Source organism: Coregonus lavaretus (assembly GCF_964263955.1).
Source record: "Coregonus lavaretus genome assembly, chromosome: 15".
NCBI lineage: Eukaryota > Metazoa > Chordata > Actinopteri > Salmoniformes > Salmonidae > Coregonus > Coregonus lavaretus.
This window is the reverse complement of record NC_140002.1, coordinates 30,806,086-30,823,208: the sequence shown is the minus strand read 5'-3', so window position 1 is coordinate 30,823,208 and position 17,123 is coordinate 30,806,086. Positions and strand designations below refer to the sequence as shown.

The following is a 17,123-nucleotide window of genomic DNA, read 5'->3' as shown; positions in this document are numbered from 1 at the left end:
GTTGGCTATTTTACAAAGCCTATGTAACATTTTTTACATTTTTTAGAAAACCAAAGAGAATAGGCTATGAACACATTCTGGCCCTGTTGAGCAACATATAATAACTAGGCTACCACAGCCAAGGGCTGTTACCTGAAGAAAGCGGTTCTTCGACAGCATCAGCCATATGGGAAATGTGAGAAACACCTGGGCTGTGAAAACTGACTACTAGCTATGCCAGTGGTGGGTAGATGGCCAAAATGTCCCACAAAGTCAACCAAAGTGAATACAACAAATACTCAACACTCAATGATTATGGAAAAGAAAAACAGCTCAATGCCATCTGTATTTTAGGGCATCAACATCTTATTCATATACTGAAAAAAATATAAAACGCAACAATTTTACTGAATTACAGTTCATAGAAGGAAATCAATCAATTGAAATAAATAAATTAGGCCCTAATCTATGGATTTCACATGATTGGGCAGGCGCGCAGCCATGGGTGGGCCTGGGAGGGCATAGGCCCACCATCTTGGGAGCCAGCTCCACCCACTGGGGAGCCAGGCCCAGCCAATCAGAATGAGTTTTACCCCACAAAAGGGCTTTATTACAGACAGTAATACTTTAATCAGCTGTCCGGGTGGCTGGTCTCAGACGGTCCCGTAGGTGAAGAAGCCGGATGTGGAGGTCCTGGGCTGGCGTGGTTACACGTGGTCTGCGGTTGTGAGGCCGGTTGGATGTACTTCCATATTCTCTATTCTGGCAACAGCTCTGGTGGACATTCCTGCAGTCAGCATGACAATTGCACACTCCCTCAACTTGAGACATCTGTGTGACAAAACTGCACATTTTAGCGTGGCCTTTTATTGTCCCCAGCACGAGGTGCACCTGTGTAATGATCATGCTGTTTAATCAGCTTCTTGATATGCCACAACTGTCATGTGGACAGATTATCTTGGCAAAGGAGAAATGCTCACTAACAGGGATGTAAGCTAATTTGTGCACAAAATTTGTGAGAAGTAAGCTTTCTGTGCGTACAGAAAATGTCTGGGATATTTTATTTCAGCTCATGAAACATGGGAATGACACACCCATATCAGTTTCTTGTGAACACCATGCAAGGGGGTGGGTCTTCGTGAAACGCCAACTCCAAACAAAGTATTCAGACCCCTTGACTTTTTCCACATTTTGTTACGTTACAGCCTTATTCTAAAATGAATTATTTGACAAAGCAAAAACAGGTTTAGAAATTTTTGCAAATTGCAAACAAAATAAAAATGAAATATCACATTTACATTAGTATTCAGAGCTTTTACTCAGTACTTTGTTGAAGCACCTTTGGCAGCGATTACAGCCTTGAGTCTTCTTGGGTATGACGCTACAAGCTTAGCACACCTGTATTTGGGGAGTTTCTCCCATTCTTCTCTGCAGATGCTCTCAAGCTCGGTCAGGTTGGATGGGGAGTGTCGCTGCACAGGTATTTTCAGGTCTCTCCAGCGATGTTAGATCGAGTTCAAGTACGGGCTCTGGCTGGGCCACTCAAGGACATTCAGAGACTTGTCCCGAAGCCACTCCTGCGTTGTCTTGGCTGTGTGCTTAGGGTCGTTGTCCTGTTGGAAGGTGAACCTTCACCCCAGTCTGAGGTCCTGAGCACTCTGGAGCAGATTTTCATCAAGGATCTCTATGTACTTTGCTCCGTTCATCTTTCCCTCGATCCTGACTAGTCTCCCAGTCCCTGCCGCTGAAAAATGGATGGTGCCAGGTTTCCTCCAGACGCGACGCTTGGCATTCAGGCCAAAGAATTCAATCTTGGTTTCATCAGACCAGAGAATCTTGTTTCTCATAGTCTGCGAGTCCTTTAGGTGGCTTTTGGCAAACTCTTCCATTTAAGAATGATGGAGGCCACTGTGTTCTTGGGGACCTTCAATGCTGCAGAAATGTTTTGGTACCCTTCCCCAGAACTTTGCCTCGACACAATCCTGTCTCGGAGCTCTATGGTCAATTCCTTCAACCTCATGGCTTGGTTTTTGCTCTGACATGCACTGTCAACTGTGGGACCTTATATAGACAGGGGTGTGCCTTTCCAAATCATGTCCAATCAATTGAATTTACCACAGGTGGACTCCAATCCAGTTGTAGAAGAATCCCAAGGATGATCAATGGAAACAGGATACACCTGAGCTCAATTTCAAGTCTCATTGCAAAGGGTCTGAATACTTATGTAATCAAGGTATTTCTGTTTTTTATTTTGAATAAAGTAGAAAAAAAAGAAGAAAAAAAAGGTTTCGTTTTGTCATTATGGGGTATTGTGTGTAGATTGAGGATTAAAAAAAAATCAGTGTTGTAGTACTCGAGTCTGGTCTTGAGACCATATTTTGAGTGCCTCTGTGTCGGATACTTTTGTACTCCGTCTTGACTCGGTCTCGGACAGTGAGGACTCGTAATTTCTTCCCGAGACCAGCAGAGTAAAAAAAAAAACTCTGAATTATCAGTTTCCATTCAGTAAGCGCATAAAACCGCTTCGCCAGGCAAAATATATACACTCCTTTCTTGAAACATGAATCCCTGCAGTCTTTATACCTATTATAGACATGTTTGTGCAGTGATATCTACCAGTAAAATGCTAACTAAGGCAACAATGGGTATGCAAACCAGGTATTGAAAAAGTTTGGTCCGAAATCTTGGTTAGTAGGCTATTTGTGATGTCCAATTCAATCATCCATGCCCAGTTTGTGTAGGCATGGGTGGGCCTGGTTGGACACATTTCTTATTCCCAAACCTCCAAAATGGTCTCCTGATGTTGTTCAAGCATTGTTGTGGACTTAGAAAAACAGCAAAGATGTCATATTCTATTAAAAAAAGGTGTGATTTTAAGAGTGCAAATCTGAAAAAACGGATTTTTTTTAAAAAATAGGAAAACATAGGATTTTTCCTTCACTGGGCAGGCCGTTTGGGAAAATGTTGGAAAAACTGTTGTATACCCACTTCTCCAGGCACCACTACACCACTGCATAGGGCCAATGGAAAGACAGCAGTCACACACAGCATGATGTTAAAGGATAGGCAGTCCATTCATTCTGACATAATAAGCCAGTAGGTCCCAATCATAAGAAGCATTTCCTAATCAAAATTTTGTCAAATCCCCACCATAAGTGTTCAAAATGTCCAGTATTTCGGTGTTCATATTTAAGAAGAACATATGGATTCTTTAGACATTCAGAATGGTGAACAAAATGCATGCTGAGGGCAAATAGAGCCAACCTACAAGTTGTTACTTACCAAACACATCGGGGAACAATGAGGGCTTCTATGCCTTCAGAGAAGGGCTAAGGATTTATAAAATACTATTATAATATTATTTTCAATGATATTCTGATTTAATCTCTTAAGTTTTTGTTGGAAAGGGTTAACACTGAAGAGAAAAAAAGATCCAATCAGGATTTTTCTTTGGTGGTCTCTGGGGAGCTAAATCAGCCATTGGCTAGGCCATCAGAAGCTTGATAGAAGGCATCTGCCATTCAACTGTATTAGGGCAGAATTTTGGAGTGACAGTGGAATCAACCAATCACATTGACTTGTAACGGGTGGATCCATTTTTACAAAAACTTGTGGAAACTTCTGCCTTCTCTGAGGCCAACAGGTCCTTGCACAATAGCGAGCAGTAGCTTTTTCCACAGTCAAGCCAGCTAGCTAGCTTTTGTTGTAGGCTAGTTTGCAGCGGCTGCAGCAGGTGTTATCGAAGAGGATGTTGTTCCTAATTTGTTAGCGTCGCCCTTTACAAGATTAACTTAATGATCATTATCTGGTGAGTGTCACTGTGTTTTTTATTGCAGCTTACTTGCTGTTGTTAGCTATTGGCCCTATGTGTTTTACAAAAAGTGCACTCTCCTACATGGAGTGTGCTGGTATTACAGTCGCTGTCACACACATCCTTGGACACGTCACTGATGTCGCTTTTGGTGATAGTGTGATAGTGATGGCGTTAGTCTACCATAGGTTGTGTAAGCAGTGTGGTTGTGGGTAGCATTATCTATGTGGGTTCTATCTCTGAGTGGCAGCCCAAAGCTCGGCTCAGCCTCAGGCTGGTTTGATTCAGTTGGGCGCATTAAGTGATGCAATGTTTCTGTACTTTTTCTTGATTTTGGTACATGTTGGAATATCTCTTTCCCCCACTGAAGGTCCAATAGCCACGGTTCGCCACTGCGCAAACATGTCTAGAATAGATATAAAGACTGTTACAATTTCCCTCGGTCTCCCCTTACGAATAGTGAGCGCACAACCTTCAAACAATTTCCCCCACTCTTCCCTACCAGCGAACAAAATAAATTCTGACGAGTGTGACAAAGTTTGAGGATATTTTTCAACGAAAATTAAAGAACAGTAAATGTTACGAGTAAAGTAGGAGGTCCAGGTTTCAATAGGCGATAAGATAATGTTTTATGAAAAGACAGTATTTGGCCTGGCGAAATGGTTTTATGCGCCGACTGAACGGAAGCTGATAATTACTGTATGACTTTTACTGCGCTGGTCTCGGGAAGAAATTACGAGTCCTCACCGTCTGAGACCGAGTCAAGAGAGTAAAAATGACCCCCGAGACACTCAATGTGGTCTCGAGTACTACAACACTGCTCTCAGCTGTAAGAGCACCATGCAGTCAGTGTGAGCAACAAACCGTCCCTGCATTCCTGATTGGTTGTTAACCCCCAGTGCCCTATATGACAGACAGACACACAGTACTCTCCTTCTCTACTCATCTGATGGGAAGGATTGTGAAACCAAAGCAGACAAGCGAGCACAGGCCTCTGTGGGGAAAGTATGTAGACTAGTTTGGCACCGATCCTCAAACATACAAAGTGAGGTGAACACAAAACAAGTTAAATAGGCCTAAACATCCATAAATAACACTGAAAGAGTGATAGGAGGTTATGTTTCTGTCAGGTACAGTTCTCAGCAAACAGCCTTATTAAAAACACTGACACTTCAACTACATAAATATAAGGCAATTTCCCTCTGGTGCCTGTTATGTGCAGACTTTACTAGCAGCTCCAGGATATTGCCTTGCCTCAATGTAATACCATACCACTTTACAGGTCAATGAGAACACAGATTTTTTTCTGGGAGTTGGGCCAGTGACAGTGAGGAGGTTAAACATCACTATTAATTCAGTGTGACCAGAGGACATTGAATTTTAGTGTGTGTGTGTGTGTGTGTGTGTGGGTGTTGGAGAGAGAACGAATGCATATATTTGGGAATTAAGCTGTCCATACGTGGGTGTAAACTGATATGAAATGGTTACCGTAGCCCCTTCATTTCAAATGGACCAAGACCACAGCAAAATCAAACCAAGCATAATTTCAGTATAGGACTGAGGCTGGACACCAAGACGCCATTTCCTATGAAAACCGCAAAACTGTGGTTGGTTTGACCATCAGTCCAATGGAGTAAGAGAATTTTGGATCATGACAATTTTTCCAAAACATAAGTACGTGAATGTGCTCATTTCCTCAATATCCGCTCGATGACTCTTTTTACACACACACAAACAATTCTTGTAGCCTCAAAAAATCAGAAGTGTCATTCAATATTGTTTTCCTGCATGGGATTTATAATATTTATAATAAATAAATATTAAAATATACTAATATAATCTATTTGGAAACTATTGAGATGTTGTGCAGCTAAGAATATTAGGCTGTAGAGGTTGTAGTCTATAGAGGTTGTAAGAGTTCCTTTTCTAAGGAACTAGGAAGGAGAGACACTTAGGATAAGGCTTGTTCTCCATGTTAACATGGAGTAACTACATCAGCATTTCTAAATATTTTCTCTGCCTGGAGCATGTGCTTGAGTATCTCTGACAGACACACAATACTCCCGTAGGAATTTGACTGCCATCTTCTTTCCAAGTAAATCACTGAGACGAACTCCAGATTGTCCTAAAGTTAGACAATGGATGGGAAGAGGCCCAACAAGTGATCTCTTTACAATACAGATGATTATCATCGAAATGCAAAGCATTTGCGAATCAACCATTAACAAATGGGGGACAATTATTTTCTACAGGACATTCAAGTTAATTACACACCTTACAGTCACGATGTGTTTTAGTAGGGAGAAATTACTGGAATGGAAATTACCCTGAAATTGCCCATGTGTGTGTTTGTGTGGGGTGGTTGTAGACTTTTCAGTTCACTTCAAAGTAACGCCCATCCTACACATTAAAACACACCACAGCTGTGCCAGCAGACCGCTCTCAAGATCACCGCTGTGCAAATATTGAAATTCCATAAAGTACCAGACATTAAAAAAAGAAGATTAAAGTCTATCTAATTAAGTATATCGTATACCTGTCACATGTTAAACTGCTGGTACAGCGGGTACAGTATCCAGCCCTATTTTCCGTCATTTTCCCTTAATTCCATCCCCAGACATGAGGGAGACAAAGCAATGAGCCGCAACCGGAAAGACCAAAGCTATCCATGGATTTGAGGAACCAGACAGACGTGGTGGACCTCTCCCACCCGCTCTCCCCTCTGACCAACTGTACCTTCAACACCAGCTACCGCTTCACCTTCTACCAGGTGTCCTACAGCGTCATCCTTCTCCTGGGGCTGGCCACCAACGGGCTGGCCCTGTGCAGACTGTGGCTCTCCCCCCGCACCCTCACCAGCACTGCCGTCTACATGGCCAACCTATCTGCTGCAGACCTGTTCTTTGTGGTGTCCCTGCCCCTAAGGATCTACTACCACCACAAGGCCCAGGCCCACTCCCAGGCTCTGCCCACCTCCTGGACCCCTGGAGGGATGTTCTGTCAGCTGACCTTCACCCTCAAGTATCAGTCTGTATGGAGGGATCTTCTTCCTGGTCTGCATCGCAGTGGACCGTTGTGTTGCCGTAGTGCATCCTCTGGTGGCACCTCCTCGCAGGCTGTGTGCAGCGCGGCTGCTGAGTGGAGGGATCTGGGTGGTGGTGCTGGGGCTTAGTGTGTCCCTACCACTGCTGCGGCCCACCGCCACCAGCCCAGTCTTCTAGACCTGTCGTCCCAGCGCCAGCGCTCCTTCATCCTCGTGGCTCTGGGTCTGGTGCAGGGTGCCCTACTGCTGCTCTTCAGCTACTGCAGCGTGCTGCGCCAGCCTCGACACCGCTCCCGCTCACAGCACCGCAGCCGCCAGCGCACCCTCACCATCATCTACTGGGTGTTGGGGGTCTTCCTGCTCTGCTTCGTCCCCTACCACCTCAACCTGCTGGGCTACACCCTGACCCACGTGGGCCTGCTGCCCAGCTGTGGCCTGGCCCGGGCCTGCACCCAGTGGTGTTGTCCCTGGCCAGCTCCAACTGCTGCCTCAACCCACTTGTCTACTACTTCTCCTCCAGCCTGGTGCATAGGGAGCCCAACAGCAGCACAGGCAGCAGCCAATGATGAGGAGCAATGCTGGGGCTGCCCTCAGAGATTGTCGATTCTATTACAGTACGATCTATAATCTATACATGCAGAATAAAGTCCCCCTGACATTAATAAAACCATGAACTGCTCAGGTAGCACTGGCTTTGAGGTATTAAACTGCTGATAGAAAGTGAATGCTGCCTGGCCTTGAGTGGTGTAGTTGTTATGTCATAATGTAACTATGTGATAAGACTGGCTGTGAGTGACGTACCGCCCTCCAGGCGATGGTCTCCATGATGAGGTGTTCGCAGCGCTCCAGGTGCTTGACGATGTCTTTGCTCAGGCTGGGCTCTGCCTTGATGAAGCTTTCGATCACCTTGTAGAAGTCAAATGCTGCCAGCTGGAACACGTCCAGGATCCATGGGAAGCACAGGTCCGTCTCCACGGGAACACCACCGTTGCTGTAGCCACCGTTCTTTAAGGTGCTCCCTGATTGGAGGACAACAGAGACAGTGAAATCATGACTCATAGCTCATCTGTGTTATATTGATTATGATCCTGTTTAGAAATGTTATTAAAAGGGAAGTAGTTACAACTAATGACAGACTGCATTGTAACATGTATGCATGTTGCTAATTCTATTAATACTATTAGCGTGTTCTATGAGAAGTGAGTATATGGCTATTAAAGGCTGGTAGAATAATCTATAGGCTCATCCAGATGACTGCACCAATTAGCAGTGAGTGACTGTGGCTTCTGAAGAAACTCACCACCATAGGTTGCCATGACGACCTCCAAAGCGCAGGCCAGGAGCGATGTGTGGAATGTGGAGTCATTGAGGAGTTTACTGGAATGGAAATCACATGACTTAGGTCAGGGAAATGGGCAGTACACTGCAGTATACACCCTGCAGCTATATTAGTATAATTTTTTGTTTGTTGAGAGTAATTTAAGAATAAATCATTTTAATTCTGGTGAGATGAGCACATTTTGTTCTGTTGCATACCTGAAATTCTGCACCGAAAGCCTTTTCTCTTCCTATTGGGGAAAAATAGATTTTTTAGAATTTGTCAGACATTTCTGAAAATATGGAGGTAAAACTGAAATAGGAGTTAGACCAGGTAATTTACCGATTTCAGCATGGACTCCATGACTCTGTAATACAACCGGATACCAAGGGTGAACCTCTGATGAAGAGAAGGAAAAGACATGAATGAGTTTATGACTACATAGTGTCATATAGTGTGGTCTGAATGCACTGTATCAACCAAACATTATACACCAGTTTCACAAGGTGGCATGATTATTATTTCTGTCAGGTCTCAAAGTGGAAAACCCCCTCTGTATCAACAGTTTAGACCACCCCCCTTGTCTCAAGTAATGCAATTCCTCTGTATAGTATGCTGTATTTTAGCCAGGTGGTACCTGTTTGCCCAGCCCCACACAGCGTGGTCCGACAGCCTCACCAAACCTCTGGCTGAACAGCTGACCCAGACTCTCCACACGCTGCAACACCTCCTCTGTTGGGTCCACTGTGCAGTTCTGTCACAACAAGAGGATGGGAAGGAGGAGAGGGTTCAAAGTGCAGGACATACCCCCAAAATGACTTGAGCTATATGATTCAAATGGTATGGCAGGTGAGGTTAACCCTTAAACACAGTCGTGGTGAAACGTACCTTGAAATACACTGCCAGGTTGGCAGAGGGCTGGTCGCCAGAGGAGGTGAGATCAACCCTCAACTGTGCGATGGAGTTCATGGCAGCTCTGCAAAGACATGGGGTGAAAACGCATGATTAATATAATGTTAGGAATCAACGAGACAGAAACCGTTTAATCAACTGACATGCTGACTAGACCAGGCATACGCGTGCATCCGCGTATGCCATCGCGCGCATGTTGATTTCATATCTCCAGGGTTTTTCTATCAATAGTTTCTGCTTAATACGCATGACTTTGAGAAGGCAAAACTACCTATCAAACATCATAGTGTCATGACTGTCCTGTGTGAGGATCTAAGGCCTCAGATCAGCTTGGCAATGGCTGACAACCAGACCCTCTCTCACCCACAGAAGAGGGGAAGGGGGACTGGGCCGGTTTTGGCACCTCACACCCGGTCGTAAATTAGGCAGGAGGGGAATCTCTTGCTACACCTCCAATATTGGTGATTGGAATGTCCCTTTGTCTCCAGAAGACTTTTGCAGCCAAAAAGTAAACACTGGAACAATATTTATAAGATAAGAATGTGGGGAATGGTCAGTGGGGACCTAAAGAATAATCATGTCATATTGTTTATTATTTTGTGATGTCATTAAGAATGGTATCAAGAAAATACTGTAACTTGAAAAGTATCTGTCAAGTTTCATCCAATACATTGTGTATATGGAAAATTATGAAAGTATTTTTGTTAAGATGAGATCCTAGTTTTTGATTATACTTTGCACCAGTAATTAGCCACGCCCCGAGTGAGCTCAGAGACTGTGTCAGCATGATGGAATGGCCCTTTAACCAGAGTGCATAAAAAGCCTTGGTAACGGAATTAACATTAGACCAGAAAGACGTGAGACGGTGGTCTACACGTCTGAAAATGGTTGGAACGTTGAACCTCAACACGAGGTGAAGAAGATCACCTCTCAGACTAGACCCGAACATTGCCAGGCTGCAGCTGTGCGTGTAAAGTGGTTCAAACTCTGACTAACCACACAAGGTGGAGAAGAAAGCTCCCCTCTCAGACAATCACTGGGACAGCTAAGTAGCTGTTCTGGAGAGACTCCACTATAAGCAAGGACAACTAAGAAGAAGGACATTGTGACCTCTGGTGGACAAACAGAGCCTTACACCAACCGACCCCTTCCCCATAGAAGGATTGATTGGTTTCAACAGAGATAGACGACGGCAAACACGTAAATACATTCATGATTTCTTACTCCAAACGGGCGGTGGTTCGTGAGCAAAGTATTATGATTACTTTGAGGGTAGTTTCCAAATGTATCAACGATAAGTGTCTCTGTCTCTTTGGTCGTCAACCATTTTGAAAAGAAGGTTGACGACATCCGATTCTCATTTATTAAGTCAAATGACACCGCTGGTCCTGCTCACACTGCCCTACCCTATGCTTTGACTTCTTTCTCCCCTCTCTCTCCAGATGAAATCTTGCGACTTGTGACGGCCGGCCGCCCAACAACCTTCCCGCTTGACCCTATCCCCTCCTCTCTTCTCCAGACCATTTCCGGAGACCTTCTCCCTTACCTCACCTCGCTCATCAACTCATCCTTGACCGCTGGCCATGTCCCTTTCGTCTTCAAGAGAGCGAGAGTGGCACCCCTCCTCAAAAAACCTACACTCGATCCCTCCGATGTCAACAACTACAGACCAGTATCCCTTCTTTCTTTTCTCTCCAAAACTCTTGAGCGTGCCGTCTCTAGCCAACTCTCCTGCTATCTCTCTAAGAATGACCTTCTTGATCCAAACCAGTCAGGTTTCAAGACTGGTCATTCAACTGAGACTGCTCTTCTCTGTGTCACGGAGGCTCTCCGCACTGCTAAAGCTAACTCTCTCTCCTCTGCTCTTATCCTCCTAGACCTATCCGCTGCCTTTGATACTGTGAACCATCAGATCCTCCTCTCCACCCTCTCCGAGTTGGGCATCTCCGGCGCTGCTCACCCTTGGATTGCATCCTATCTGACAGGTCGCTCCTACCAGGTGGCGTGGCGAGAATCTGTCTCCGCACCACGTGCTCTCACCACTGGTGTCCCCCAGGGCTCAGTTCTAGGCCCTCTCCTATTCTCTCTATACACCAAGTCACTTGGCTCTGTCATATCCTCACATGGTCTCTCCTATCATTGCTGCGCAGACGACACACAATACATTTTCTCCTTTCTCCCTTCTGATAACCAGGTGGCGAATCGCATCTCTGCATGTCTGGCAGACATATCAGTGTGGATGTCGGATCACCACCTCAAGCTGACCCTTGGCAAGACGGAGCTGCTCTTCCTCCCGGGGAAGGACTGCCCGCTCCATGATCTCGCCATCACGGTTGACAACTCCATTGTGTCCTCCTCCCAGAGTGCAAAGAACCTTGGCGTGACCCTGGACAACACCCTGTCGTTCTCCGCTAACATCAATGCGGTGACCCGATCCTGCGGGTTCATGCTCTACAACATTCTCAGAGTACGACCCTACCTTACAGAGAAAGCGGCACAGGTCCTAATCCAGGCACTTGTCATCTCCCGTCTGGATTACTGCAACTCGCTGTTGGCTGGGCTCCCTGCCTGTGCCATTAAACCCCTACAACTTATCCAGAACGCCCGCAGCCCGTCTGGTGTTCGACCTTCCCAAGTTCTCTCATGTCACCCCGCTCCTCCGCACACTCCACTGGCTTCCAGTTGAGGCTTGCATCTACTACAAGACCATGGTGCTTGCCTACGGAGCTGTGAGGGGAACGGCACCTCCTTACCTTCAGGCTCTGATCAGACCCTACACCCAAACCTAGCTCCCCTACCTCTACGAAAGCACAGTTCCCGCTCAGCCCAGTCAAAGCTATTTGCTGCTCTGGCACCCCAATGGTGGAACAAGCTCCCCCACGACGCCAGGACAGCGGAGTCACTGACCACCTTCCGGAGACACTTGAAACCCTACCTCTTTAAGGAATACCTGGAATAGTATAAAGTAATCCTTCTACCCCCCCAACCCCACAAAATAAAAAAATTAAAGTGGTTGTCCCACTGGCTATCATAAGTTGAATGCACCAATTTGTAATTCGGATAAGAGCGTCTAATAAATGATGTAAATGAAAATGTCCCTCTTTTGATAACCAGGCAGTCATGTTCCCACAGGGGGCCAGTAAAAAAAAAAAAAAAGTAATCACTAACTGTAAGTCGCTCTGGATAAGAGCGTCTGCTAAATGACTAAAATGTAAATGTAAATGTATGTTGTTGTTAGTCCGCTAGGGACTTTTTCTCATGTATTAAGTGTGTATGTTATTCTGTGTTATTATTTAGTTAGCTAGTAAATAAAGAACTAAACCAATTTGCGTAGTGCTGAATCATAAGTAAAGCTGGGGTTCTTGCAGATCCAAGAAGTCTACAACCGTTCAGAATGACGACTGATAAGAGGTAATGATTAATACGTTGACTGTTTTATACACATTGATAGGTAAAGACCTTTGAGTTTAATTCGGGAGATGGTAACTCTATAAACAACTTATTCCGTGGTGCCCCAAATCCTAATGAGTTAATTGTTACATGATTAAATTAATCAAGTAACAATTAAACATAGTTGATTTGATAAATAACAGTCATCATATTAATGAAAGTCACGTCACGACAATAGGTAAGTAAGCCTTGTCTGAGCCAGAACAGCCCATAGGGCAGGAGCTCCTTGTTCTGTAGTGTGAAGCAGTTGATGTACAAGTACAGTGAGGGGAAAAAGTATTTGATCCCCTGCTGATTTTGTACGTTTGCCTACTGACAAAGACATGATCAGTCTATAATTTTAATGGTAGGTTTATTTGAACAGTGAGAGACAGAATAACAACAACAAAATCCAGAAAAACACATGTCAAAAATGTTATAAATTGATTTACATTTTAATGAGGGACCCCTCTGCAAAACATGACTTAGTACTTGGTGGAAAAACCCTTGTTGGCAATCATAGAGGTCAGACGTTTCTTGTAGTTGGCCACCAGGTTTGCACACATCTCAGGAGGGATTTTGTCCCACTCCTCTTTGCAGATCTTCTCCAAGTCATTAAGGTTTCGAGGCTGACGTTTGGCAACTCGAACCTTCAGCTCCCTCCACAGATTTTCTATGGGATTAAGGTCTGGAGACTGGCTAGGCCACTCCAGGACCTTAATGTGCTTCTTCTTGAGCCACTCCTTTGTTGCCTTGGCCGTGTGTTTTGGGTCATTGCCATGCTGGAATACCCATCCACGACCCATTTTCAATGCCCTGGCTGAGGGAAGGATGTTCTCACCCAAGATTTGACGGTACATGGCCCCGTCCATCGTCCCTTTGATGCGGTGAAGTTGTCCTGTCCCCTTAGCAGAAAAACCCTCAAAGCATTATGTTTCCACCTCCATGTTTGATGGTGGGGATGGTGTTCTTGGGGTCATAGGCAGCATTCCTCCTCCTCCAAACACGGCGAGTTGAGTTGATGCCAAAGAGCTCCATTTTGGTCTCATCTGACCACAACACTTTCACCCAGTTCTCCTCTGAATCATTCAGATGTTCATTGGCAAACTTCAGACGGGCCTGTGCTTTCCTGAGCAGGGGGACCTTGCCGGCGCTGCAGGATTTCAGTCCTTCACGGCGTAGTGTGTTACCAATTGTTTTCTTGGTGACTATGGTCCCAGCTGCCTTGAGATCATTGACAAGATCCTCCCGTGTAGTTCTGGGCTGATTCCTCACCATTCTCATGATCATTGCAACTCCATGAGGTGAGATCTTGCATGGAGCACCAGGCCGAGAGAGATTGACAGTTATTTTGTGTTTCTTCCATTTGCGAATAATCGCACCAACTGTTGTCACCTTCTCACCAAGCTGCTTGGCGATGGTCTTGTAGCCCATTCCAGCCTTGTGTAGGTCTACAATCTTGTCCCCGATTGATTGCTTCTGTGGACAGGTGTCTTTTATACAGGTAACAAGCTGAGATTAGGAGCACTCCCTTTAAGAGTGTGCTCCTAATCTCAGCTCGTTACCTGTATAAAAGACACCTGGCAGCCAGAAATCTTTCTGATTGAGATGGGGTCAAATACTTATTTCCCTCATTAAAATGCAAATCAATTTATAACATTTTTGACATGCGTTTTTCTGGATTTTTGTTGTTGTTATTATGTCTCTCACTGTTCAAATAAACCTACCATTAAAATTATAGACTGATCATTTCTTTGTCAGTGGGCAAACGTACAAAATCAGCAGGGGATCAAAAACTTTTTTCCCTCACTGTACACCCCCTGGACAGGACTCTCAAACATCATAGGAGTAAGCATCTGTTGGTCCAGGGGAACACGCTGTCCTAGCCAGTGGAGGATGGACAGTCAGCTGATGGTAAGGGCTAAGGAGTGGAGGTCAAAGGGGGCTCACCTGACAGGCGTCTGTGGGGGGATGAGAACAACATCCTCTTCAGGCAGGTTCTTCCTTGGTGTCCTTTCCACCTGCATTCTGAGAGGAGAAGTGAATGGATATTATACACTATAAAGTACTAGGTATAGTGAGACTTTCTTTGTCAGAGAAAATACTCAAATTATGTAAACATTACTTGTAGTTCTACTTACGGTTCTACTTTGGGAGTGAGAAGTGTCTCATCATTATCCAAGAACAGCCTACTGTCAAAGTCTCTACTCTTGAAGTAGAGTTCCTCATACTGCTTGTTGAGGTCAGTCGCCTGAAAAGTCAACAGGAGGTCAAGACAGGCTCTGACAGGAACTAAATTACTTAATGGTTATTCCAGGTAAATTTCACAATTCCACAGAAACTTCAGCACTTTAGGATAAAGGTATGGTTTTGCGTCGATGGAAGTGTGGAAAACACCTCTACCATGACGATTTAGGCAGACTGACACCATGAATCATATAATACCCCATGACTGGTGAACAATTATTATTGAGTCGTTACAGCAAACTAATAACACATGTTAATGTAGCTACTGTACTGGCAGAGATTAAATAAAATGCCTATTAAACCGCTGTCATTGTCAACCCTTGTGACTGTTTCCTGGCTACTGGGGAAATAGTCCTGCTATAAGACAAATCGTTGTCATTTCAAAGTCAATATTAACACCTATTTCTTCTCCATACCTGCCCCTGTAATATACTGTCCTGAGACACCACATCTAATGAAAATCCAGCTGCCAAACATTGCAGTACAAACACATCCTGACAGAACAGCTTTCAGACACTCACACACTCAATACTGGCTGAAAAACACTGATCTGTTTACTGATGGCTGTCATATACACTGCTCAAAAAAATAAAGGGAACACTTAAACAACACAATGTAACTCCAAGTCAATCACACTTCTGTGAAATCAAACTGTCCACTTAGGAAGCAACACTGATTGACAATACATTTCACATGCTGTTGTGACAGAGTCTGGAGACGCAGTGGAGAACGTTCTGCTGCCTGCAACATCCTCCAGCATGACCGGTTTGGCGGTGGGTCAGTCATGGTGTGGGGTTGCATTTCTTTGGGGGGCCGCACAGCCCTCCATGTGCTCGCCAGAGGTAGCCTGACTGCCATTAGGTACCGAGATGAGATCCTCAGACCCCTTGTGGTCCTCTGTAGCTCAGCTGGTAGAGCACGGCGCTTGTAACGCCAAGGTAGTGGGTTCGATCCCCGGGACCACCCATACACAAAAAAAATGTATGCACGCATGACTGTAAGTCGCTTTGGATAAAAGCGTCTGCTAAATGGCATATTATTATTATATTATTATACTATATAACCTGGGTCATAGCAATAAGCTCCAGCATTTAATGTAGTGTGTGGTTCCTACCTGAGGAAGGTCCCAAGTCCCAGAGAGGCTCATGGAGTCCAGGAAAGCAGAGAAACTGGTCTGGTACACACTCTTCACCTTGAACACAAGTACAACAGATGACCAATGAGATGACAGACACACAGAACACCCAAACAAACAGACTTCACAGCCATGTAAATGAACAGGCTGAACCACATCCATTCTGTGTGACAGAAATAACTGAATTACATCAACATACTCACAAACACACAAACAGCCAACGCTGCTGTCCCATGTATATATAGACATTAAACACTGGACCGTTTCTTACTGTTTTACACACTGTATACAGGGCAATCGGAAAGCATTTCAGACCCTTTCACTTTTTCCACATTTTGTTAAGTTACAGCCTTATTCAAAAATGGATTAAATTGTTTTTCCCCCCCTCATCAATCAACACACGATACCCCATAATGATAAAGCAAAAACAGGTTTTTAGAAATGTTTCCAAATTTATAAAAAAATTAAAAAACAGAAATATCACATTTACATAAGTATTCAGACCCTTTACTCAGTACTTTGTTGAAGCACCTTTGGCATAGCTCTGCAGATCCTCTCAAGCTATGTCAGGTTGGATGGGGAGCATCACTGCACAGCTATTTTCAGGTTTCTCCAGAGATGTTCAAATTGGGTTGAAGTCCAGGCTCTGGTTGGGCCACTCAAGGACATTCAGAATCTTGTCCCGAAGCCACTCCTGCGTTCTCTTGGCTGTGTCCTTAGGGTCGTTGTCCTGTTGGAAGGTGAACCTCGCCCCAGTCTGAGGTCCTGAGCGCTCTGGAGCATGTTTTCATCAAGGATCTCTCTGTACTTTGCTCCGTTCATCTTTTATCAGACCAGAGAATCTTGTTTCTCATGGTCTGAGAGTCCTTTAGGTGCCTTTTGGCAAACTCCAAGTGGGCGGTCATGTGCCTTATACTGGGGAGTGGCTTCCGTCTGGCCACTACCATAAAGGCCTGATTGGTGGAGTGCTGCAGAGATGGTTGTCCTTCTGGAAGTTTCTCTGGAGCTCTGTCAGAGTGACCATCGGGTTCTTGGTCACCTCACTGACCAAGGCCCTTCTCCCTCGATTGCTCAGTTTGGCCGGGCCGCCAGCTCTAGGAAGAGTCTTGGTGGTTCCAAACTTCTTCCATTTAAGAATGATGGAGGCCACTGTGTTCTTGGGGACCTTCAATGCTGCAGAAATATTTTGGTACCCTTCCCAAGATCTGTGCCTCGACACAATCCTGTCTCGGAGCTCTACGGACAATTC

General features: G+C 44.9%; 1 protein-coding gene and 1 pseudogene across 3 annotated transcripts in view; one reads left to right on the top strand and one right to left on the bottom strand.

The window, feature by feature from the left end:
* Positions 1-17,123, bottom strand: part of rb1 (retinoblastoma 1) — a 40,533-nt gene that overhangs the window by 14,664 nt on the left and 8,746 nt on the right. For both annotated transcript variants that reach the window (XM_084178414.1, XM_084178415.1), the window contains 9 exons: positions 15,854-15,931; positions 14,634-14,743; positions 14,443-14,520; positions 9,040-9,127; positions 8,789-8,905; positions 8,494-8,550; positions 8,370-8,401; positions 8,134-8,210; positions 7,635-7,852 (listed from right to left, as the gene is read on the bottom strand). In XM_084178414.1, coding sequence (XP_084034540.1) covers positions 7,635-7,852; positions 8,134-8,210; positions 8,370-8,401; positions 8,494-8,550; positions 8,789-8,905; positions 9,040-9,127; positions 14,443-14,520; positions 14,634-14,743; positions 15,854-15,931 — 855 coding nt within the window. The remainder of the gene's footprint in view (positions 1-7,634; positions 7,853-8,133; positions 8,211-8,369; positions 8,402-8,493; positions 8,551-8,788; positions 8,906-9,039; positions 9,128-14,442; positions 14,521-14,633; positions 14,744-15,853; positions 15,932-17,123) is intronic.
* On the top strand, positions 6,459-7,399 carry LOC311142581 (lysophosphatidic acid receptor 6-like; annotated as a pseudogene). The gene has a single exon. The product of its transcript is annotated as a lysophosphatidic acid receptor 6-like (transcript).